The sequence below is a fragment of the Enhydra lutris genome, unplaced genomic scaffold, assembly GCF_002288905.1.
Source record: "Enhydra lutris kenyoni isolate GAN:26980312 unplaced genomic scaffold, ASM228890v2 scaffoldscaffold17, whole genome shotgun sequence".
Taxonomy (NCBI): domain Eukaryota; kingdom Metazoa; phylum Chordata; class Mammalia; order Carnivora; family Mustelidae; genus Enhydra; species Enhydra lutris.
Genome location: NW_019154101.1, coordinates 40,162,133 through 40,189,088, shown reverse-complemented (window position 1 = coordinate 40,189,088; position 26,956 = coordinate 40,162,133). Strand labels below are relative to the sequence as shown.

Sequence of the window (26,956 nt, the reverse complement as noted above, 5' to 3'; positions counted from 1 at the left end):
CTATGATCCTACTTATACACAAAATAACTATGAAAAGCACCTTAAAATAAGAGTTCTGTCACCAAACTATTCTATAGAGAATCATATAAAATATCTCAACCCATGAAAACACAGTCATATATGGAGTGAAAAAAAAAAAAAAAGATGTATGCTAAAATATAAAAGTAAAGGCCCTAATTCTCAAGTTAAAGGCTAATATGGAAATGACGTAATGATGAGCCAATGCCAGAAACCTGCTTTTTGTCTTGAATTACACTTAAAATTAGTTATCACCCAAACGTCTTAGCCATCAAGAATTCAGAGAATGGAGGGGAGGATCCCCAAAACAGGCACAAGACCTGATCTCAAAAACCAAACTCAGTACCTCTTCATGTATGATGTTTTTACTGCCTTGTTTCTAGCTATTATAAGTTAGTTACCCAGTGTACTAAGTTGATTATTCCAGAATTTTTCCAAGCAAAAAGTTAAGCTGTTGAGTATTTCCAGGGTCATCATCCATTTCCCTTTTTGAAAGAAGTTTCTAAATATGCCCATTTCCAGTCTTCAGGCACCTCATGAGTCCTCCACGAGTTCTCAAAAATGATATCTAGCGGTTCTGTGATGACTTCGGCCAATTCATTAAGTACTCTAGGATGCCAGCCATTGGGACCTGTGGATTTGAACATATCGGGGTTATTGAGGTTTCTCCTTTACCCATTCTTCCCCTAGTCCATCATGGGTTCCTGCTCCTATTTTTTTTTTAAGTAAACTTGACCCCCCAGTGTGGGGCTTGAACTCATGACCCCAAGATCAAGAGTCACATGCTCTACCAACTGCTGCTCCTATTTTTAAGTCACAATTGTCCCTTTCTGGTTACCACATGGACTTCTGAAAAAACAGCATTTTTAAAGACTCTATTTGTCAGAGAGAGAGAGAGACAGAGACAGAGAGCACTAGCATAAGTAGGAGGAGTGGCAGACAGAAGGAGAAGCAAGCTCCCGCTGAGGAAGGAGGCCGATGCAGGACTCGATCCCAGGATCCTGGGATCATGCTCTTAGCTGAAGGCAGATGCTTAACCAACTGAGCCACCCAGGCATCCCTGAAAAAAATAGCTTTAAGTCTCTGTTTTTTATCTATCCATTTTCTCCTTGAAGTTACTAAATGAAAAATGTATTTTATTCTTTTCCAACCTGTCTTATTTAAAAAGGTTCTGTTTTTCCTTTTACAGTTCTTGTAAGAACAAGAAAGTAAAAAAATAATATTAATGAAAAGTATATCTTGCAACAGTTTTTCTCCCTAAATCACACCCCTCCCTATGGCATCCGAGCATCCTTGGTTAACAGAGCAAGCATCGACACACTTGGAGACATTTTACGGGCCACCTATCTTGTGCTCAGAGGGTACAGATCTATCTGTAAGCACTAATTCAAAGAGCACTTTCTGAAATAAAAAAGATTCACAATCATCTTTAACTAGAATCATCTGTATGCATAAACAGCAACTTTCTTCACATAGGCATTTAAAAAGCATAGTTGCACACGAGCTGGAAGAAAGGAAGAATGACTCCCCACAAAGCAGGACCCTGGTAGAATTCATCTGTGTGGTGTGGTCATCTGTGCCAATGTTCTGGGCCTGCTATTACACTAATTATCGCCGAGCTCTGATAGGTGTTGACAGTTTTAACCCCTTCGCTGTCACGGTGATGCCTCAGAAACTGAAAGCCAACCACAGATTACAGTTTCTTGCCCATATGTTGCCATTTGCCCCAAATCCCCTGACAGATTGAGAATAGACAGAGGGGAGGAAGAAAGCAAGAGAGAGCTATGGTAGAAGGAGGGGCCCTGAGTCTTCTATGTGATTTCTGATCTGACAGGCGGACTGTGTCACTTGGACTCCACTGTTGACTTGTTTCACTTTGTTTTCCAATTCGAAAAGCTTTTGGTAAAGGTTGAATCAATTTTGTTGTCTTTTGTTTTGTGTTTCTAGTCGCTATCTCTCCAGTCTTACCCCCAGTTTCATCTCTTAAAGCTGTGTTAAGTGAAAAAAAAACAAAAAAAAAACAACAACATAAAAAAAACCACATTGTAGACACCATTAAAAGACAATCTTTTTAAAAAATAATTCTGCACATCTCTCTAGGGTACAACAATTTGTTTTAGCACATGCCATTTTCACCCCTGTTCAAATAGCCACCTGCTGATGGCAATATGTTAACTAATATGTCATTATTAATTAGTTTGGGTAGTATCATCCAACAATTACATCTAAATGGAGAAAAAGTGTTAATATCCATGCTCAGGATAAAGTGTTACTATCTATTCTCCAGGGAATCAAGATCTTTATGAGTCTTTTTTTTCTATATTATTAAGTAATAAATTCATACCACTAATTACTAAATTCAAATAATCACTCAAATAAACTCATATCTAAGGCAGTGCCTCTATTAAAATCACCTTCAGTTACAAACTGTGGAAAAGTAATGTTCAATCTGTTTCGACAAACCAACTTTTCGGCGGGGAACAAGGGGAAGTTTGTAGAGGAGGGAAGTCACCCTAGTATAAAGAAGGCAAGACTCCTTTTTTTTTTTTTTAAGATTTATTTATTTGAGAGAAACAGAAAGGGTATAGGAGCACGGGGAGGGGCAGAGTGGGAGAGAGAGAGAGAGAGAATCCCAAGCAGACTCTATGCTGAGCGCAGAGCCTGATGCAGGGCTCCATCCCATGACCCTAAGGTCATGACCTGAGCCAAAATCAAGAGTCAGACACTTCACCTACTGAGCCACCCAGGCACCTCAAGTCAGTCCAGTTTCTAATCCTGAAACAGGTGAATGAATGAAAAGGTATTCCACCAAAAACTGTATTAGTCAATACAGTGCAAGAGAAGGCACTGAAAAAAAAAAAAGAGAGAGAGAGAGAGAGAAAGCAGAAAGCGCCTCAGGTCACAGTATTAGGGGTTTCTGAGATGGCAGGAGGACCACAGCCAGGATCAAGGAAGAGTCACAGAGGGAAGGAAGAGGCCAAATCGGAAGGACAATCTTATTAAAATGGAAGATTCTCAGGTGCCTGCCCATGCTAGATAGAGCTCTGGACGTCAGAAAGATGGTCTCATCTACCTTTAAAAGGTCATTTTTATTCTAGGAATCTCTGAAAGTGAAGAAAATGCCTTTGGACAGGTTATCACCAGCAAGCACAGACACCTCCATATTAAACCCCTCTAAAGATGTGGACCACAGAATCATTCACAAATCTAGCATCAAGCTGACGGCCTGCGAAACCTCCTGTGCCTTTGGTTCAACAAAAACAAATCACGTTCATTAAACAAGCCCAGCCTTGCATTTGGCTATTTTCCGTACTTTGGGGAAGAAGGTGGGAGGCAGACAAACAGGCTCTCCACAGTTGGGTCAAGGAGAGTTTTCACAATGCGAGAACAGTCTCGGAGAGCAGTAATGAGCCCAGTGCACGTGGCCACATGATCACAAGGAAACGTCGCCTGATAGATCCCACTCTTCGTGTGGAATAGAAATGAACAGGTTTTTAAAGTTCTGGCTGGCTTTCGGGAGAGAACAGCTGTAAGTTTAAGTTTTAGGGGCAGACAGGCACCGCCAGGCTGGCCTCATTCCACAGAGCTGCTCTCACCTCACCATGCTTTTTTTTCATACTTCCTTTCCTCCTCTAAATTATCTGGGATACGCCCACCAAGAGAGAAGCTCTCTAAAAATCTGCTTATATGTATCTATCAAAAGGCTTCTTTGGATACAGTACTAGGTTGACAAAAAAAAATCATGAATGGCATTATTTCAACTCTGGTCCTTTCTCGAAATCATGGAAGCCAACCTCGGGAACAATAAATAGCAGGTTATATTTTTGGTTCTATCAGTGCTCCTGGAGTCTTGCTCTTGTGAATAATGAAGGCCAGTAGTTTGCTTTTTTTTGTTTGTTGTTTTTTTTTTGTTTTTTTTTGTAATGTTCCAAATTATATCTCCCTATTTCTAGGGAAATACTGTTTAAAAAAAAAAAAAAAAAAAGTTTCTTAGCTCAGTGGCCTCATTCTCCCCCTACCTGTCTTTGAACAAGACACTGGGTACTGTGCATAAACAATGAATTTTGGAAGACTGAAAAGAAACAAAATAAAAGCAGTGTCAAGCAGAGTTCTTATATTAGGGCTACACAAACCTAATTCTTGAACTGAACTGTGACTTTCTCAGTTATATTCATTCCATTATGGGAAAGGGGAGGAGAAGTGGGGGAATTCTTTCATTTCACAGATATTTGCCAATTCTAATCTATGTTAGAGTTCCAATCTGAGAAACAGAGAGGGGCAGCAAAATTTATTGAATGAATAAAGAGACTATTGTCCTGTGGTTAAAAATGAAGATTTATGAGATTACATTTTTTTTCCTCAGGTGATTATTCTGAATTTTAACTGATTTCAAGTCTGTTACTCTTTTTAGCTTGGTATTTTCCACCACTAACTAAAGACAATCAGAGTTATATGAAGGCTATCCCATATAAAAATTATTTCTCTGTTGTGTTATTATTCTAAAGGATAGAGCTCCATTGTAGACGTAGAATCAAGAGACAGAAAATCTCTGCATTTGGTTGCTGGGATAAACACCCACAACTAGTGAGTGTACATTAATATCCCATATAATTCCTTACAAGGGCGGGGGACAACCATCTCATAAGGAAAAATTAAGATTCATGGTACAAATACTACCTTCTCTCCTTCTGGATGACACAAGGGGGACAAAGTTGAATCTGTGGGTGGTCCGGTGACAAGACAGAAAGGTTTTTTTATGCCATGACTTTCTCAAGCTAAGTTTACCAACATGCAGCCACAACACATTGCCTCTCGTTATGGAACCCAGGATGGTTAGAATTGGCTTAGAAGAGGGGGGGCTTAAATCCAGCTTCATTTTAACTCTAAACTTCTCCAAGCGCAGAAACGCATTGCATACTTCTTTGTATCTCCAGTGGGAATATATATACTACTGCTGATTGATTGAATCATCCACAGTATAATTTTTATGTATAATTCCTCAGTAAACTAAGTTTCTATGGAAAATACTAGCAAGTCAGCTGGGAGCATATTTTCCTTTGCCTATACAACAGAGAAAAACTTTTTGATATATATCCACTCTACCAGTAATGGTCACCTTTCAGTTCCTCAAAAGGCTTCTGAGGGTCCCCTAGGGAAGGCCTAAGCCACCTCCCAGACCCCACTAAGCTGGAGGATGCCCTCTTATGTTAAAAAATTAGCTGGCTTCCATGTCCTTTTTCTGCTAGAGGAATCATACAAGGCAGATTTCCCAGGGACTTTCTGTCCAAGACTAAAAAATGTTTGACCTAATACAGAATGATCTACGTATATTGGTTTTTTTTCCTCTGTTTTTTTGACTTTTTTTTGTTTTGTTTGTTTTTTTACTTTTAACACAAACCCCCGATGCTATATAAACTCTTCTGTGCAGTTCTCCTATCTGTCTTCATCTGCGGTGTGTCCTTGCGAAGTACCGATTTACTATCCAGTTCCTGAAAAAAAAAATTCAGTAGGCTAAAATAAACGGCACAAGCACGCTTCTCACTCCCTCCTCTCAACCCACATGGGTTCTAAACTTCACTCAGGACTTATCTGCAGGTTTTCAGCAAATGGAAAGTATACCGGGGAGGCTGGAAATTTTCCTACCCGCTTATTATTCAGCAAACTCTCAGGAACAAATTCAGAGGTTAAAACACCAAAGTGTCTTTGTTTATACTAGCCTCAGGGCATTAACTGATTTTATAATTTTCCCAACAGAATAGCTATGTAAATTCCCGATTTCTAAAAATCATTCTGTGAGACTCATCATTGAATATTCTGAATATGCGAAATTCCCCCACACTGAGAACACCACACAGGGTTGTGGTCTGAGGGGTAGCAAGCTCCAGGAGACCAGGCTCAGAGGCCCTAGACCTCCTCACTGCCTAGAGGTAGAGCAACATTTTATCTCTACCAGGAAGAAGTTACCAAGATTTAACTATTGGGAGTTCCGTATTGTTCTTTCAATAATTTTATAATAATTAACAGCTGTCACAACACGCAGCTGAGGCTAGGTCACCGCACTTTGAAGAAGCTGAACAGTACAGTTAAAGAAGGAGAAATGGTAGCTGGAGGGGACAGTGTTTTTAAGAACAAAGAGGGAGCTAAGGTATATTTCCAGACTGAGTGCAAGGATTCCACGGAGAGAGACCAAATGCCAGAAAACAAAAGGGTAATTATGGGATCAAAATTATTACTTGGGATAAGAGTAGCTACCCAGGGGAGGGATTATTCTTAGAAGGGAGAGGGTTCATTCCTCATCAGAAATAGAGGGAAAGATCAGATGGGCAAAGATGCCAGGACATTCTGATGGGAAGGACAGAAAGGGAAGGAGCTCATGTGCAAGGAACTGCTAGTTCTCAGGAAGCACCAAGCCGAGGCTATCTGCACAGTGAAGGGTGAGAGGGGCAGGGTAGGGCTTTAAGGAGAGGGAAGAAGTCTGAGACAGCCACCAGGGGGATTGTGACACGAGGTCACTATGACAGCTGCACTGCATTTGACTATACATGGAATTAGAGTAAAATGGGCTTTTAGAGTTCTGTTTATGCTTCAAAGTCTCCAAATACTACCCCAAATAGTGATCAGGACACAGGCCTAGAAATGACTGATACAAATCCAGAACAGAAATAAGGATAAATGCTAGAATGCACTGCGTGTCAACGTTCTGTCCTCTAACGCAGGTCTTCCTAACACATTTGGTGGGTTTTTTTCTTTTGTTTTGTTTTGTTTTAGATTTATTTATTCATCTGATGGGGGCAGGGGGAGAGCACAAACAGGGGGAGCTGCAAGCAGCGAGAGAGGGGGAAGCAGGCTCCCCGCTGAGCAGAGAGCCCGATGTGGGGCTGGAACCCAGGACCCTGCGATCATGACCTGAGCTGAAGGCAGAGGCTTAACCGACTGAGCCACCCAGGTGCCCCTTGGTGTATCTCTTGATGAAAGTCCTGTTGATGACTGTCTCAGTCCATGTGGACCGACAGAACAGAACACCAGAGACTGGGTGGTTCATAAACAGAAGAAATGTCTCACATTTCTGGAGGCTAGGAAGTCCAAGGTCAAGGCACCCACAGATTCAGTGTCTAGAGTAGGTCTAGGCACCCACAGATTCAGTGTCTAGATGGATACCATCTTCTCGCCATGGCCTCACAGGGCAGAAGGGGTGAGGGAGCTTTCTGGGGGACCTTTTATAAAGGCACCCATCCCATCTTGGTGCTTTGCCCTCATCACCCAACCACCTCCCACAGGCCCCACATCCAAATACCATCATACTGGGTATTAGATTTCAACATAGCAATTTTGGAGAACATGTTTGTTCTACAGTAATGTCTGTTTCTAACCAAACTCACGGGCTGCTCACTTAAGGGTTTTCATCTCTCCGTCTCTCTTTCTCATCTACAGTGTCACAGTAAAATCATCCGTGATTAGGTACTGATGGTCTTTGAAGACACCATTAGCACTAAGTCGCTAACCTTATTATAATTATCACCAACACAGTTGCCCTTAACAGTAAGTTCATAGTAAATACTCTGATTACTATTATTACCTTCCTGGCCTAACAATAGTGAGCAAATACTTCTCTTTATTTAGTGACCTTCCTCTGTGCCAGGCACCGTGCTGAGAATACCGTGTAACTATGCGTGATCTCCATTACTTCTCACCATAAGCCCGTGTGATGCCTGACACGGACCCAGCTTTACAGATGAGGGATCTGAGGCTCCACAGTATAGATAACCTGATCGGGTCAAAGGGCTCATCGGTGACAGACAGGGTCTGTCCAGCAGCAAAGCCTACCCTTATCAAAGTATGTCTGACCTCCCCAGCACTTTTGATTGGGAATGTGTAATAAATGAATAGTGTTCCCCAAAGTTCACATCACTCAGAATGTGAACTGAGAAATAGGGCTTCTATAGGATGTTCAGGCTCTCAAGATAAAATCATCCTGGATTTAGGGTGGGCCCTACATCCGGTCACTGTGTCCTTATAAGATGAGCACAGTAAGCAGAGAGACATCACAGAGGAGACGCTCGTGTGAAGACAGAGGCAGAGAACACAGATACACGTAGCCATAAACCAAGTCACGAAAAGCCTTGAGCCACCCAAAGCTGGAAGGGGCCAGGAAGGAGTCTCTCCTCGAGGCTCTGTGGGGAGCATGGCTCCAGCAAGACCTTGATGGCAGACTTGTGGACTCCAGAACAAGGTGAGAATAAACTTCTGTTGATTTTAGCCACTCCATCTGTGGTACTTTGTCACAGAGCCCTCAGAAACTAATAGAGAACCCTTTCACAGAAATATATAATTTCTCAAATGCTCTCAGGAATATTTTTAATCACTTCATTGTTTTTGGCATTACATGCAAGTGTGACTTTAGGCAAAAGGTATTTTTATTCAGAACATTAAAATCTGTGCAGAATGCTTACTTAGATATTATATTTAATGTCATTCATAATATATAAGGAAAACTTGGCCTCTTCATATTAAATAAATGATGCAAAGTATTTAAATTAATTAGGTAAGAAAAACAGGACTTATATCAAAACAGAAAAATATGGGCAATTATTCAATTTGAACTTATTAGAAATACAAATATCCACATACATAGTGTGTTATTAGTAGAGAAATGGTGGCAAATAGCCACTGAAACCTTCTCTTGTCCTGTAATTTAAAACAAATCCTAAATATTCAATTAAATAATAAATAAGCCTTGGACATTAAGCAAAAGAAAAGCAAGCATTTCAGATTCTGATTATTTTCTATTTTTGATGCTGCAGCAAGTCATGGTTAAATCTGTCTGATTTTTTATATGCACAGAGTTCATGTATAAACATAGTGTATAGTTTTTAATGTATTTTTTATAAGTTATTGACGAATGAGAGTTTAATGTACAAGGTAAGCATATTTGATCACTACAAGGTTTTCATTTTAAAGAGGAAAATATGTAAATAATTTTCATTAATACATTTAAAGATATATAATGAAACAATCACTATTCCTAACCTAGAAGACTTTTTTTTGACTCGTCTGACAGGATCTCTCTAGCTGGAAAACCCTACAATACTCTATATTAGCAGTTCTCCAAACATTTGGTTCTGGGATCCATTTGCATTTTTAAAAACCACTGAGGATTCCAAAGATCTTTTGTTTCTGTGAGTTATAACTATTGATGTTTATTGTATTTGAGATAACAACTGAGACATGTTTAAAATATTTAATTCATTTAAAAATAAAAATAGAAAATGCATTACATGTTAACCTAAGTAAGATTTTTACAAAAAATACATTCCCCTCCCTCCAAATTTATAAGAAGCGTGGCATTATTTTGCATTCTGGCATATTTCTTTAATAGCTGGTGGAACAAACTACTGGATTCTCGTATCTTCCACATTTGATCTGCGGCAATGTTTTTATAGGTGAAGTATCTGAACAAAGTCTAGCCTCACACAGATGTGTCATCAGAAAAAGGAAGATTATTTTCATAGTTTTAGATAGATAATTGTAGGTATTATTTTTGATAACACGCCAAAACTCAACAGGAGATAGTTGTCAAGCAACTTCTTAAAAGTCGGTTGCATTGTGAAACCTGAAACCACATCAACGAATTTTTCATACTCTGTCTACTATGTTAACATCCCTGGTCTATTTATTGTTAATGGACCTCTTCCCATATATGATTTTCCCACATCATGTACTGGTCGTTTGGAAAATGGCGGGTTCCTGGATTATGCTGATCTTCTAAACCTTAACACAGAGCATTATTTGATATCAAAAAAGTAAATTTATTAATGTGATTGCCCATTTCATCAAAAAAGCTTTCAAGTGGTGGCGCCTGGGTGGCTCAAGTGGGTCAAAGCCTCTGCCTTCAGCTCAGGTCATGATCCCAGGGTCCTGGGATAGAGTCCCGCATCGTGCTCTCTGCTAGGCAGGGAGCCTGCTTCCCTTCCTCTCTCTCTGCCTGCCTCTCTGCCTACTTGTGATCTCTGTTGTCAAATAAATAAATAAAATCTTTTTAAAAAAAAAAAGCTTTCAAGTATTGGAAAACTGTCAATCTCACAGCGACATAAACGGGTTTTCCAAAATGGAACTCTTACTTGAATATTCAAATTTTACCATTAACAACAAATACTCTTCACTCACTGTGTGAATATATCTGCTATTTACCAAAGTCTAAATAACCATGGTTTGTTTCTTAGTTACTCTTTCAACTGAAAATGATGTCCAATGAATAAAGCAGCAGGTTAGGCAACTCCAACAACAGCAGACGTGGTTTGCAAAGAGACAAGGTTCACACAGACTTCCATTTGCAGAAGAAGCCTTTACGGGTATGGATGAGAAAGAAAATAAATTTCCTCCTACCCTCTAGGTTCTTGGCTAAGAAAACCCCTGTAATAAAATATGAGACTAACAAGAGAAAAACTAATTTAACTTAATTTTGTATGAAGGCCCCAAAGATATGAGACCCAAAGAAGTGACAAAAGCAGGCAGCTTTTATACCTTTTAGACAAAGAAACAATAAATGTGTAAAGAACTGACAAGGCAAAGAAGTTCAGGCTTAGGGCAGAAACTTAGGGAAATAAGTAACAAGGTTTGTTTATAGACCCTGTTGGCCTTGAACTCCCAATCTCTGGTGATAAGGATGGCTCCTTTCCTCCTGGCACACAGAGGGGACCATTCACATGGAGATTTATTTTCTGCTTTCAGAGAGACAAAGGACACTCAGAGAGCATCCTTCTTGCATCAGCTGTTTCTCATGGAACTTTAATTCAAAGTAATCAATATGCCAACACGCTGCTATTTTGGGGCACCCTGCCATCAAACAATTCTCCTTTTGTTACACAGAATATTTTTTCAAAAAATGTACTCAGAGATTGTGATTTAATAAACTTGCTAATTTCTATGGCTTCATCAAAGATATTTTAAGGAAAAGGGCTTTTCTGGGCATGTATAGGCAAGGAACACAATAAACCCTAATAACACGGTTTGGTGTCCCTGCCTTGATTGGCACTAATGAGCCAGCATTTTTATTCACTCTTGCTTTTGTGCTCCTGGTACAAGGTGAAAAAGGACAAAGATGGTCACAGTGTTGCTATGAGATAATTATGACCTCTCAGACCCCTAAAAGGATCTCGGAGAACCCCTGGGGCCTGTGGGGCACACTTTGGGAACCAATGCTCCATACCACCTACAGATGCAAGAGGCAAGGTAGATGTCACAAAATTAGCACCGGCAAATCTCTGACCAGCTCAGCAGTCCAGAACAGAATTCCACCCTTTGAAATAAAAGCTCCTTCCTAACAATTGAGCTGTATTTACCCTCCTGGCTCTGCATCAGCCTTGGCCCCATGAAACTGGAAAGACTGGAGCCTTCCTGCCATGAAAGCAAGTTGACTTTCCTCTCCTGTCTGGTGAGAGATTGCCAAGATAGCTGGTCTAAGGCGGTGTGGGGTGGGGGGTTGGAGGGGTGGGGGAGGCATCTCTAAGGGACTGTGCCCGCCAGCTCTCACCACAAGAGCTCTTGAAGTGACTCGGGCAATCGTGAACACAGCCAGCCTGCTGCATCGAAATTACTGTGGTCTCCTGGCACCCCATCCCGGCTTCCCGAACACTGAAGCGTGCTCCACTAGGCCTTGGCCTCACCTGCCAAATTGGAATGGGAAGGGAAGCAAGGCAACAGCCATCATCCTCTTTAGCAATTCCTCGCAAAGCATATTTGCATGTTCAGTGCCTCCAGCACGAAGGACTGTCCGGGGCATCTTTGCTGTCTGCTACCGTTCCACCTCCCCTCTGGTTTGGGCAAGGGAAAGGAGGGGCGCTTTCAAATGTCTCACAAAGGCCACACGCGCTGATGCCATCAGGCAGAGTCTCTGTGACCCTCCACTGATCACTTTAAAGGACCAGGACTTAGAACGTCATCGGAATAATCCTCAAGACGCTGGCCTTGTCCAGATGAACTCTGAAGACACATACCCGTGGGTTCCCTGATGCAGCAAAACACGGCAACACAACTGAGTTCCGTCATACGCTGAAGGTCTTTTACCACAACATACTTGCTGTTTGAAGTGATGGTTCCAGAAGGTTTGGGAGCAAAGCCCAGATCAAAGGACCTCACAGTTACAGTACAAGGTAGCCCTAAGATCACTGTGTCCAGAAAGCCCAGGTGGCTGTGTGTGTGTGTGTGCACGTGTGTGATGCTGAGGGTTAGGGATGGGGAATGGACAACACATAAGGTATCCTACCTCAAACCAAACCAGCCTGCCCTTCAGCTATTCCTCAGGAGCCACCTATCCCTTTCTTCCAGAAAAGAAGGGACATCCTCTGTGGTAGTGGGTCGGGGAGGGCTGGGAAATAGTGCAGGACCAGAGTCTGAACCTGAAATGAAACCCCAGGTTAACTACTTCCTGTATGGGTGGCCTTGGGTACAGAACCTAACCATTCCGTCCTTCAGTTTCCCATCTATAAAATGGGAACAACAGTAGTCCCACCATCTCAGAGTAAGCTTATACACAAACTAATATTTTAAGATGGTTTCAGAACAGTATCTGGCAAGCTGTAAGCCCATATAAGTGTCTGGGTGTTTTTTCTAACACCCACTCCATAAATGGCATAGAACTCGATTTCTCCTTTCAATCACTGAGTTCTATAAACCCAGCCCCAAGGAGGCACAGATACTGAGGCACATCTTCAGGGAAAAAACCAAAATGTATGTGTGGCGGCATTAAGTTAGTCATCCACAAACGTTATTAGAATAAATCATGAATAATGTGTATGCTTTAAGCACTGTCTAGCCATTAACTTTTAAATATTTCATTTAGCTTTGTGAAGCATGCCCTATAGAACATAACTACCAGAGTAGTAGTTCTTGGCTTGTTCAAGCATAAAGACATCTTTAATTATTTTAAAAACATAATCCCCCACACACATACGGCATGTGAATAAAAAAGAGCATGCGAATAAAAAATAATCTTACTGTTATACTTTCCTTACTTTCCTACTGCCCTTTGATTGAAAAAAAAATATTGCTTTAAAAGTGACCAAGAATTTGGGGCACCTGGGTGGCTCAGTGGGTTAAAGCCTCTGCCTTCAGCTCAGGTCATGATCCCAGGGTCCTGGGATCCAGCCCCACATCGGACTCTCTGCTCAACAGGGAGCCTGCTTCCCCCTCTCTCTGCCTGCCTGTCTGCCTACTTGTGATCTCTGTCTGTCAAATAAATAAACAAAATCTTAAAAAAAAAAAAAAAGTGACCAAGAATTTAACAACACCTTCAAACACATTTAAACAGAACATACTATTTAAAAGGTAGAGATCCCCTGAGAATGTCTGGTACGCAAAGAGGTCCCAAGACTCTTGTATTAATTCCTCAAGGGTCTGCGTTCTTTGGATCACGCCCCATTTAGAATCATCAGAAGCTAAAATTGCATTCTTGAAAACATTCAGGTATGTTAGAATGAAAATTGGTTAACCAAAAAAAGTCAAACCCCAGAAAACCAACTTTAGTATAACACTGGTGGTCGCAACTTTCTTGTCTTGGTTACCATATGCCAGGCAAAACTATAGAGCAGTATTTCAAGAAGGGAAAAGGGCAACATTTTTTATGTCTGAAATCAGAATAGCTTGGTTTACTCTCCATACAACCTTCCACAGTTGGACCTTAGAATGTTTCACTGTTTACTCCTTCAGGAATCCAACCCACTGCAGCAAAGACGTTCAACAGAGAAACAGATAATCCCATGTAGTTTCTGCAGGAACCGTGCCTGTTTCCAGAGATAATAGAAAGGACCCAAATTTCCTGGAACTAATACAGTTCCATGGAAACATCCCCAAGCAAAAACACAGAGGCTCAATGCATTGGATATTTCTCAGAAAATTCAAAACCAGGATAACAAGGGATTTTAGTACTCCCCCACCCCCACCCCGCTTCTGTTGATAGGAGTTTCCCCTGCATGACCCAGAATGCAAGTCCAAGTGCTGAATTTTGTCCCCTAGATAAAACAGTGTTTAAAATAGACATACACATCTGCTGCAATCACCTTCTTTTCTTGGGTACCTCTCATTCTCTTTGAGGCCAAATGGAAAATAACCTTTCACATTGCTGCATTTTACTATCACTTTAAAGGAGGAATTGTTTTTATTTTAGGACATAATGCGCAAAATCATGCTATTTAACACTACATTATATTCACAGATCATGAAAGTTAAATAAAGACACCTTGCTGATTCCTTAATATAGATTCAGCTAAGATTAGTCATGCATCTGCCACCTTAACATTCGGATCGGAGGGGAAAAAAAGTCTTAGTTAAAAATCACACTTGCATTGTAAGTGCTTAGATTTTCATGGTTCATTTAAGAGCAACACAATCAAGAATTTAATTATGTCAAAAAAAGAATGGTATCTTCTTAACAGGCAAGATTATATCCTCCCTCCACCCCCCCGCCCCACCAAAATGGATCATTTTCCTTAACCTCTATGGACTTGCTTTCTTACCTATGAAATAGGTATTTGGTTAGATGATCTTAAGATAGCCTCTGGTTCTATCATGCTGCGATTTTAAGATTTCTAAGGAACAGACTGATGAGGAGGCAAAGGAGGAACAGAGCCGACGTGCTATGGGAACCTGGCTGGTTTGATTCCTAAACAAGGTGTTATTTCCCATGATGCCAGACAAACGCCCCACAGGGCACTGCCAGGGGACTGAATCCAGGCTGAATGGCAACAAGGCACCAGAGAACAACAGAGAAACCCAAACCTTAGTTCTGCTTTAACACTTAAACATTTGCCTCACAACACGCTATTCCACAAAATCAAGGAACCTCAAAAACCACGGACTCTTCCCAGCCAAGACCTGTGTGTAATGGCACTGGGACAGACCCAGAACTAATAAAAAGAGGTTAATCTTGGAGGGGAAGGTCTTATTTTTGGGTCAGCAAATCTAACAATTACTTCCAGGCTGGGTAACAAAGCGTTTATACCTTGTAAGTTTCTAGAAATACACTGTATAATCCTTTATACCGCTGAATTACTTAAATAATTCACCTCAATGGTGGAGAGCGTTCTGACTGGTTTGATTAAATGAAGGTTGATGGGTGAGAAGCCCTCTTCCCCCACCAAACAGAGCCTGAGACAAAGGTTTGTGAGCAGGCAGTTTATTTGGGAATGTGATTCCGGAGAGTACAAGTAAGGGCCAGGGAAAGGGAAATAAAGGAAGGAAAGCCAACAGGAGGATTCACCACAGGGCTGGCCACTTAGGTTCAATCCTGCAAAGGAAATGCATCCCAGAGCCATGCATATTGAGAAGAAAGAGAGAAATCTTCATCCCTCAGAGTTTATTGGCCATCTGTCAAGGTTTGCCTCGTGGGTGTTCATTTCCCTGCAATTCCTGTTTCCACACATGAGTCCTAAATCCACTCCCACAGCAGAGCACGACAAAACCAGAGGAGGCCCTGGACGCAAGGAAAGATACTCAGGCTTCACCTACGTGCTGCTAGTGGAAGCCTGGGCAGAACTGCTTGCTTAGCAGTGGCTAGAACATGAACTCAGGCGGAGATCACGAGAACCAGCTATACACAAGTATCAGGCATGTGTACCAGTCCAGTGGGGCCGTTGTGCCTACTGTAACAAACGATCCCACAATGTCAATGGCTTACAACAACAAACATTTGTTTTTCAGTCATGCCACAAATCCAGTGTGGGGTTGCTATGGTTCTGTGCCATGTTCTTCACGCCAGGACCAGAGCCGACCCAACCGTCTCCGTCAGGAACACGGCCAGTCACTGTGACTTGGGAGGAAAGATTAAATGTGTGAACCATGCACATTTTTGTAAAGTTCTGCCTGGAAGAGATCTTCTACTCACTCATCATTGACCCAAACAGGCCATGTGCCTGTGCTCATTCAGAGGGCGGAATACGGGATACTCCTGTGTGGCAGCGGGTGGAGGGGAGCAATGCTGGAGGGATGACTTAGCGTAGAGGGATACAACCTCTCATACTCTGCCTTCATTTTCAGGGAGAAAAACCAGGGGCAGGAGGAGGAAATCACTTCAGGGAACCCTGTGCAAATTCTCTTACAGGACCGTCTTTCCTTTGAGCGTATAGCCAGCCAGTATTTAGAAATACTAAGTCCCAATTAAATAAAGCAGATCTTTTACAATGAGAGAGAGAGAGAGAGAGAGGGAAAAAAGAGGATGGGTGATTCCTCACAGGGAAACATTAGAAATCCTCGACTTCTTATGCCATATTTTATTTTTCATTTTATAGATGCCGAGATAGGTCAGTTCTCAGAAATGACCAATGAAGTGACTTCGGAGCAGATTAATGACGGAGCTGAGACTAGGCTTTGATCCCCCATATTCCCTTTACAGGGCAAAGTTGGTAGAAAACATTATGATTATAACTTTATATTCAAGTTACCTGAAGAGTATATGTATTTCACAGAATATCTCTTTTTTTTTTTTCCCAAATTAAACAACCTAGCCTGAACAATGAGACAATTTTAAATAGCTAGGTTAGCACTACAATGACAAGACAAAGTCCAGCTTACTTTATGGATAAGTATTACTGGCCTACCCATCCTACAGAGTGCTTTTCTACCAGCCTGCTGACCAGAGACGTCAAGTTCTTGGCAGACACTTAGGAAGCATCAGAACTGTATCCGATGAAATGACCAAGAGGGAGAAGTTTAGACAGGCCTCAGTGAAGTAAAGGAAGCCCGTATTTGGGAATGAAAAATGTAACCCTCCAGGCCTTCACCTAACTCCATCCGCCTCACAGACCAATGAGGAAAGGGTGGCAAACCACTGCATTCCTGTATTTATTCAGTCCACGCTCACTGAGTGCCCACGATGGGCATGGCACAGTTCTAGCCACTGGGCTGGGAAATCTGAAGCAGCCAATGTCCCCGCCCCCGCCCCTCACGGAGTGTGCCGTTTAGGGAGGGGGTAGGGAGTGCAGGGGATAGACAATCAGACATGCAAAGAACCAAAATAATTACAAATTGCCACATGTCTGTAAACACAGTAAAGCAGTGACATGGTAGTGAGGGGTGGGGTGCCAAGCTCTTAAATGATGTTCTCTTGGAGCAGGCAATATGTAAGAAAATTATGAAATCATTTACGGCAAATCACAACGTAGTTTTCAGAAGTAGTTAGCAGCATTATCCCATAAGGGCTATTGTTACTCTATTAAGATCCTTGAATGAATTTTACCTTCTGTGCTTTCTCTCCACTTCCCATTCCCCACCAAAGCTCTCACTTAATTGGCCGTTACTCCATTTTTTTCTTGTTGTATTTATTAAATGCAATTTTACGATTATAGTTCTTAATTTAAAAAATCAACCAAGTGCCCTTTTTATATGCCCATTATCTAAATTAAGTTTCTTTTGAAGTATTTTCTGTATATCACAAAGCCTTTGAAAGAAAATTCACCCACTCTTTTCACAAATCCCAGTCACCCCTTCCCCTACCCACAGCTAGCTTTTGTTGTAGAAAGATTTCTTACTTTTCAAAACAGCAGTTGGGCAAAAATACAGGTTCTGCTAAACAAAAATGTCCTTTCTAACCTCTCCTGGTCTAAAGGCATAGAGGACACAGAATTCTGAGCATGACTTCGAAGGCCCTTGCCTTTGTCCAAGGCTCTCCCCTCCAAGTATGGGTGGCCCCTGTGCAAACATGAGAGGTCGCTCCCATGACTAGGTTGCATTGCAAGACAAGAGGCAGATGCTTCTGGTTGGCCTAATCTAATCATAGTGTTTTCACCAAAGCATAGTGTTTTTCTGGCTGGAAGACAGGAATTCAGAGAGATTGAGAGCACAAGAAGGCCCCAAGCCACCACCGCTGGCTTGGAAGGTGAAGAGGCAACCTGAGAGTAAATACACATAGCCTCTTGATGCCAAGTGGTCCACACTTAATGGACAGTAAAACAACTGGGGACCTTGGATCTACCACTGCAAGGAACTGGATTCTCTCAACAACTTAATAAACTTAGATTCTTCCCCAAATGTTCCAGAGAAGAACCCAGACTTGCTGCTACCTTGACCGGCCTTACAAGATCCTGAGCAGAGAACCCAGTGTGGCTTGCCCAGAAGGCCGCCATACACAACTCTGGGATAATAAAGGAGAGTTATTTTTAGCCTTTAAGTTTGTGGTAATTTGTCATGTAGCAATAGGACAGTAATTTCCAGATTTATCAGCTGAAGTGTTCTACTGATGAACACTGCATGACCCGTCCAGCCTTCGGGATGGGTGCAGTTCATTCTACTGAAAGGAAGGGGATTCTCTGGGGAAGAGAGAAGGGTCAGTGATGGAAAACCAGAACCCAAAGCGGAGCAGACCAATGGGAAACACTGTATCATTTACCTGCCCAGTTGCCATGTTAGACTAGTGCTGGGCCACCAACTACCCTCAAGGATGGAAAGCGGTAGAGCACCTAGGATAAACTAGAAAGCACCAAGCCACAGGTGACAGGGATCTGGATACAACCAACTGACCTTCTTTCTAATTCTTAGCACGTGGCGGGGAGGGGGAAAGAGAGGGGAGATCCTGACATTGTTTACCATGACATCCTTGCCATGACTTTATGGCATTCTTCCAATTATAAATTCACATGATCACATGCAAACAGTTCAAAAGCATTTACACGCTGCAGCCAGGGAAATGCTGAGTGCTCATCTAATACCCTCTTATTTTCCATGGTGCTCAGCCTCCCCTACGAATAGGCGGGGGGGGCATTTGATGGCATTGCTGACAGTAGGATGGAAGTAGAGATGACAGAAGTCATCTCCAGGCCACACTTTAAAAAAAAAATATCGTGAGTCAACATCCAGTTCTCTTGTCCCTGAAGAGGCCCTATGTTGAGGTGACAAGTCAGTAGATGGAGGGAGCCTGGGTCTCGGAATCACTGGATGGAGAAAAGCCTCCACCAACATACACTGGACTTTGCAGGAGCCAGGAGTAAGTATTGGTTCTATTCAGGTTTTGAGATTTGGAGGGGAGCGTATTTTCTTATCACACCATAGCTTCATAATACCCCAGTCCCTCTATCCATTATGTGAATGTGGTCTCCCCGCACCCCTCTTAGTACCTTATTCTGCTGTGCTCACCCTTCTTGTGATGAAGTGAGAGGCTAAAGTGCGATGAGGCCAAGTGAGGCGTTAAGTTGCTACTAACCTCCTAAAGCTACCACAGAAAGCAGATCATCCACCCCCAGACCGCGGTTAACTGTGGCTAACCAAAGCCACAGAGAGCAATGCCACAGATAAGGAGAGACCTACTGTCTTAACTTAGCCTGAAGAGTACACGTGTATTTTCTCATTTGATTCGATTTAACAGGTCTAGACGGAGTCTCTTTATCTTACACTTTTTCCTGATTTGGTATAACACTCAAGCATTACACAAGAATGTTAACACAGGAATTTGAATATCATATTTAATCACTGTAACAAGAAATTCTGACACATCTGATATTTACACTGGATGATTTCTTACAGAAAACTATAATGTGAAGCATATAAATCCTGATCTTTTGTATATATGTATATGTGTGTGTGTGTTCATAAACATGTGTGTATATCCATATGTAAATGTACACATATAGAAGAATTATTAAGGATAGAAATAACGGAGTAGCAATAGAAACAATGAGGAACTCCTTGCAATGCCAAGTGAAAGTGAGCTCCTCCTTAACTCCCTCCTGGTCTCCCATGGCTTCCACCCCCCAATCAGGAGAGGGGGTCTACCTCTTTGATCTTTTCAGCCTGATTTTTGCAATGTGAACCAGGAGCAAGGATGAGTTTAAAATGAACAAAAGCGGGCGCCTGGGTGGCTCAGTGGGTTAAGCCGCTGCCTTCGGCTCAGGTCATGATCTCGGGGTCCTGGGATCTAGTCCTGCATCGGGCTCTCTGCTCAGCAGGGAGCCTGCTTCCCTTCCTCTCTGCCTGCCTCTCTGCCTACTTGTGATCTCTCTCTGTCAAATAAATAAATAAAATCTTTAAAAAACAAACAAATAAATAAATAAATAAAATGAACAAAAGCAACACAATGAGAAGTAAAAATTATCTTCCCGAACACTCAGGAAAGTGTTAACTATTTATAAACCAGGAAGCAGAAGTGAATACGCCAGGCTGTCCAACCCAATCACCCATTTCTCCACTTACTTGAAATGAATTTTCCAAAGACCTAGGAAGTGACAAAGGACTAATACATATTTTTTAATGTACAAGATTATAATTAACCTAATGTCTGTTTCAAATTTACTATTATCTATTAGAGAATAAATAATTTTACAACCCTCTAATATAGTTCTGAAGCTTTAAATCACTGACCATAACTAATAAGTGGCTTAATAGAAGAATATCCTAAACAGAACCACAGACCACAATTTCACTGAGCATAAATCATCATCATTTCTAAAGCAAAGGCAACGGCAAATCTCTGTAATTACTGGGTGCATTTTGAATCACTTTTATTATTACTGCACTGGCCCCATTAAAAATCCAAAACACTGAACTGCACGGAATATAAAACTGGAATTATGATACCCTACAAACTCTAATTGAAATCCATAAATTTTCTACTACTATTCAGAATTATTTTGTTGCCAAAGAATTTCAGCTATTCAGAATTAACTTTGAAAGCGTTTGCTTTATCTAGAGCAGTAAGTAAGAACATTTTATCCTGCCAAATCTGGGAAGTCGGTTCTGAAGCAAAACTTTTGTGGATGGTTTCTTATTCATTTAGGATTTTACCTTTCTGAAGCAAACCACAATACACAAAACAAAAAAAAAAAAGGAAGATAAAATATACCATCCACAAAAAATATTAATTCGTGCCACACCCACCTCCAGCCAATGAGTCTCCCCCAATGGGACAACAGGGACTATTACAGACCCCAGCATTAATCTCCTTACTAAAAATGACAAAGGTATGTCACTAAATTCATGAAAGGGTAATCATGGCAACATTATCTGTGTGCCTATGAGAAATGAACACAGGATGTACCGGAAGCCATCGTGAGGGGTGAAAATATTATGCACATAACTTACCTTGTAAGGTTAATGGCTAATGATGTAATAACTGCTTCTTCTATATTCCCTATGTACTCGCATTCTTATTTACTGTCTATATCACCTGGCTAAGCACGCAATGTAATCATCCTATTAAAAGCAAATTTTCTATATTTTGCCTCTTACTAATTTGCCTGATGTCCACCATAGATCTTACAGCCCTGCAAAACCAACAATTTTCTTTCAATAAGGTTGTGCCACCATAGGGAGTCTTTTTGTAAATGATATGTCTTATAATTTTCTATTCACAGTATGCTGGCACCTTAAGGGCCTTAATCTCCTTTAAGCATCTGAATTTTAAATACTTTTTCTATCCCTTTTAAAAAGAGAGGATTTTGCTCCTTTGAACAGTCCTATCCCACTCTGCATATGTGCTTATATTTTATACTCTGCAGGCTGTCTCTGCTGCTCCTCCCCATTCATATCTATACCTGATTCCATCCTTTCTGTTAGAAATATCCAAATCACCCCCTCCTAAAGAATTCATTCTCCTTATTCTACAGATTTTTTTTTTAAGTCATCTCCACACCCAACACGGGTCTTGAACTCATGACCCGAGATCAAGAGTCACATGCTCTAGCAATTAACAGTCAGATGCTCCCCATTCTCCTTATTCTAAACTTAGTTCATTTAACAACCATCCAATCCCTCATCTTTGCTGCCTTAAGCTCTCTTTTAATTTATGCATTTAATATTTAACAAATTTCTGTCTTTCCTTGTCAATTATAAGTTTATCAACAGAGACCATACCTCTGTGTCAAAGTATTAAAAAAAAAAAACCTGTCCATAATTCTAACTACTTAACACTTGCATAATTTCAGAACTAAGTGTGCTTTCTCAAGTTATGTAGACCTAACTATTGTGTATTCTGGTAGTTAGACCCAATTTGGCTCCAAATAAATCAAACACACAAACACTAATACAAAGATTCAAAGAGCAACTTTTAAAAATTAAAATTTTCTCATTTCCATATCAGTTCAATTAATGTCTTTAATTCAAATTTTACTGCATGAGTACTTTCTCCAGAGCAGGCTTGTCCGCCATGAGCTCTCATTTGAAACTAGATGTTAAAATGTTTCTAGATGTTAAAATGCATGTGTTGAAGCAAAGCAATGCAAACAAGAGCAAACTATACCTTTCAATAAATAAAAAGAATTTTCAGCCAGAAGGAATGTGACTTCAAATCTTGCTTTTGTCATTCTATGATCTTGGGACACTGGTTCATGGGCTTAAAGAAAACCCAGATGGGAGAACAGGGTTAGAATCAAAATCAGAGATTCTTATACCTGCTGGGGGTGGCGCAGGGGGAGAGGGTCATTCCTGTCGCTTATCCTCACCAGTCCCTCAGACAAGCTCTTTCAAACTCTGTTTTCAAGTTTGAGATTCTTGGTGAGATTCTGCCTCAAAAAACATATCTACAGAAAACAACAACTGAAGACTCCAGTCTTTTCACCTCTGACATGCATGTCTCTGCAAAGGCTCTCATTTTGCACAAGAAAAAACACAGGCTGGAAAACTAAAGGGGCTCCTCTACCTCAGGACCCAAAATTAAAGTACCAATAGCAGAGCAGGGACCTGACTGCAGTCCTTTTCTTCCATTCTGGGAGCACCCTTTGTCCTGGGCTAGGCCAAGAACTTGTCCTTGGACTTCTGATGGTTCATTCTATATATCAACTTGGCTTGACTATAGTGCCCAGGTTATTGGTCAAAAACAGTGGAAATGTTGCTGTGAAGGTACTTTTTTACATGTGATTAAAATTTAAATCAGATTTTCAATAAAGCAGATTATCCTGCATCCTGTGGGTGGGCCTTATCCCATCAGTTGAAGGCCTGAAGAGCATAGATTGAAGAGGGAAGAAGGGAGGGATTCCACCTCTGGAGAGCCTTCAGAGTCAAAACTTCAATATCACCTCTTCCTGGGCCTCCAGTCTATTGGAGGCCCAGGGAAGTCTGATTTCAGACTTGCCAGCCCCCAAAGTTGTGTAAACCTATTTCTGAAAATCAACCAATCTCTCTCCTTCTTCCTTTCTCTTTCCAGGCACGCCCCACCCACTGCCACCCCCACCCTACTGGTTCTGTTTCTGTAATACAGGGCCATTCTTCCTGCTGGGTTCACTGTGACTCCCTCAAGCTCCATCCTTCTTGAGAATCCTGCTGGTCTGTCTTCCCATCTCAGTCTGCAAGCTTGTTTGATCTCTTAAATGCTCTGTTTCCTTGATCAAAGGCAGGTCTGCCATGAATTTGAAGCCTCAGGGCTTACCTGGGCTTTTCCCAGGCCTTTCACCTCACTGCATACTCTGTTCCTTAAACAGGGCTCCCTCAATTTTATAACCCTCATCTCCAGAAGACCTGGCTCCACTTCTGGACTCCGTGGCTTGATGTGGGCTCCCACACTGGCATCTGAGCCATGAATGTGACCAACTTGCCTCTGGCAGTGCTGCCAGACTCCTTCTCTGTCCGAGGCCTGACCAGTCCTAGGCCAGGCTCTTCTGCAGATGCATATAGCAAGGAGAGTAAAATAAGACCACTCCCTTGAATTTCAGCTCAGAAGAATGTAAGTTAACCTTTACGACCCAAAATCCTAAAAGTAACTATAATAATAAGTAGGGCACTGCTAAATATTTGAAAGCTGACTCACTGCAGGGACAGGGGTGGTGGTATATGCACATATACATGTTCATATATTTATAAATTTTACTGATATAAAGGGTGTGTAACACACAATTGACAAAAAATATATAATAAAATATAGAATACCCCTTATTGTGAATTCTGTATCTCCACCTGATTCCCACAGAGTGCTTTTATTGATTTGGGCTGAACTCGTGTATTAGAAGCCAACCTCTAAGACAATGAGAACAGTTGTGACATGAATGTTGGTTAATACGTTCATTCACACTAACGATCAAGAAGAAAATGGACATGAGTGTCCTCTTCATATACATTCTACTCAGTGCAACACTCATGGGGTGTCTGTCAAGTATCAGGCATGGTGTCTGGCCTTGGGACTGAAGAGATAAAGAAGACATGGGCCTGCCCTCACATCTTAAGGAACAAAGAAGACTTAAAACAGCAATTATCCTGCTAATAGTTCAAGATTATAATTACCTGCAATTTCAGGCAGAATATTATAAATCCTCAGCCAAATTCACTTCTATAATTTATATGATCCTTATATATTTTATAATTTGTAGGAGCTATATAAATTATATTATACTATCACGACTTTAGTGTGGATCTCACATGTGGACTGAACTTTATTCATATAAACAAGTATTAAAGTGTTTTTCTAAGACACTAGAACAAAATGAATTGAGCATTTTAGAGCCTCAAGATCCTCTTTGAGCTCTACAATTGAAGGAAGGAAGGAAGGGAAGGAAGGAAAGAAAAAAGAGAGAAAGAGAGAGAGAGGAAGGAAGAAAGAAAGGGAGGGAGGGGGTAGGAAGGAAGAGAAGCAAAGGAAAGAAGGAAAGAAAGAAAGAAAATTATTTTTAAATCCTCCAAAGTTTAAATGTCTGGGATAATTGAAATATATATTCTGGTTTTCTTATATAGACTTCTCAAGCCAGAAATGATCTACAGCAGGAAAAGAAAAAAGGCCTATGTTTTATAAACAGAGCACTATTTAATGTGCTATAGTCAAGACAGTTTACAATTTTAAGTAAGACTAATTCTGGATGAAAGTAGGCCAAGTTCAGAGGTTAACTTGGATTAACTTGGATCTGTGCACCATGACTTTGTAGTTCTCAGAATAACAGATTAAGACATCACATAGCAGAAACTGCAAAGAAGGCTGATTATGCAAAACTCCCAGGCTCCAAACCCAGAACCTGCCGCTTCTCTCAGTTTTGGGGAGCCATGGGGCTGGCCTGCACCTCACTAAGACCTCACCTCCACCCAGACACTTGGTTCGCCTACTGTCTGCATCTCCTTGGTCACTCTCAGCATTCACAGCAAGGCCTTTGTCTGCAAGGTCTGCATCTCACTGGTTGTTCTGCTAATTATTAAATTAAATTGGTATTCACCAAATTGTTGGATTAAGGCTGAAGAAAGTATTCTTGAATATCACTGGGGTATAAGCAAGAATAAAAAGTACACTTGATTTGACAAGGCTATAGAATAGCTTATCAAATAAATTATAAGAATCGTTATGACATTTTTAAAACACCTGGAATACAGGATTGACAACTTGAAGAAAAATATTTCTTCAATTTGCATCAGCGTAATTACCAAAGACTAATACTTTGCTATAGTTCTATAGCTAACATGACTATGAGCCGATCTACCATTTTGTCTTTAATAGACAACACTGAACACATATTAGATTCATTAACTTACTGAGTGTTTACTATATATTGTGTACTGTGGATTTTCTTCCTTAATCCTCAGAACAGTCCATGAGGTAGAACACATTATTATCTTTGATTTATAGGTAAGCAGAGAGTGGCAGAGAAGGTTAAGACACCTGCCTGAGGTCATACACACTGAAAGTGACAGGGCCAGGGGCATCTGACTGGAGAGCAGGAGATCCCATCAACCATACTTGTTTAGTTATTCTCTAGCAGATGTCATGCAACTATGCTATGGCTTTGTGTTCATCATTTCCAAACTTACTTCATACTAGTATAACATAGACTGCTTCTGGATTTGGTAGGGCTTGGGGTCTTCAGAAGGGACCACCTTCACTAGGCAACAATCTAGTTTCATCAACTTCAGAGCAATTAGCTTCCTTAAGTCTTTGATTCAAGCTCAGATTCCAACCATATGTAACTCCCATTGGCTTAAAACCCAACATCATGACTTCCTGCCAGGTGATATATCATGAAATTAACTCCTTAAGTCACTGTAATGCGCTGAATTGTGTCCCCTCCAAAATTAATAGGTTGAGATCCTAAGACCCAGTGCCTCAGGACGTGACTATATTGGAGATAAGGCCTTTAAATAGTACTTCCTGTAAAATAAAGCCATATGGGTAGGTCCAAAAACAATAGGTCTAGCATCCTTATAAGAAGAAATTAGGAGATTAGGACACAGACTGAACAGACTGAGGGGCAACCATGTGAACACACAGCAAGAAAATGGTCATCCGTAACTGAGAAGAGGGACCTCAAGAAACCAAATCTGCTGATAGCTTGATCTCAGACTTCCAGCCTCCAGAACTGTGAGAAAATAAATTTGTTGCTTACTCCACCTAGACTATGGAATTTTGTTACAGCCACCCTAGCAAACTAATATGGTCAGCAAGTAAATCCACATCCACCCTTTTGCAGGATACCCTGTTCCTGAGTACATGCTCTTGATCAGGAAAATTGATTACCACTGGAGCCACACACCAGAGTTTTATAAACCAAAGCCAGAAGATGGTGAGTTGGGTAGGACACAATCAGTGGGGTTATCTATGGAAAAAGAGATTACGAACTCATGAGGAGAGAACCAGAAAGAATTCAAAGAAGAGTAAAAGTATGAAGGAGCTTGGTAAAATGAGTAGGTTTAAGTAACTCTCCAGGTCAAGCATGTCTGACAGGTCCCACGGAGTGGAATAAAATTCTAAACCCCTAGCACTACAGGGACTTTTCTCAACAGTTCAGACCCACCCAGTGCTTCACCCTATACCATATAACCACTGGCCCCCAACCTACCACCACCCACGATGGGCCACTCACCAAGCTATAGCATGTACTCTCTTGACTCTGAGACTTGCTTATGCTGCATCCTGCATTCATTCAATCAACAAATTCTTGCAGCAAGGTACCAAATACATGAAAGTTTATAAAAATAGACAAGATTTTAAAAAAAATAGACAAGATCCTTATAGAACTCAATCCAGTTCCCTCAGCTTCCAGTTCCTAGTCCGCAC

At 41.1% G+C, this 26,956-nt stretch overlaps 1 protein-coding gene across 1 annotated transcript in view; it reads right to left on the bottom strand.

Moving 5' to 3' along the window:
* Positions 1-586: 586 nt before the first annotated feature.
* LOC111147465 (sterile alpha motif domain containing 5) overlaps positions 587-26,956 on the bottom strand; it is a 50,266-nt gene continuing 23,896 nt past the window's right edge. The window contains exon 2 of the mRNA XM_022503496.1: positions 587-649. Within this exon, the coding sequence (XP_022359204.1) occupies positions 587-649 (63 nt within the window). The remainder of the gene's footprint in view (positions 650-26,956) is intronic.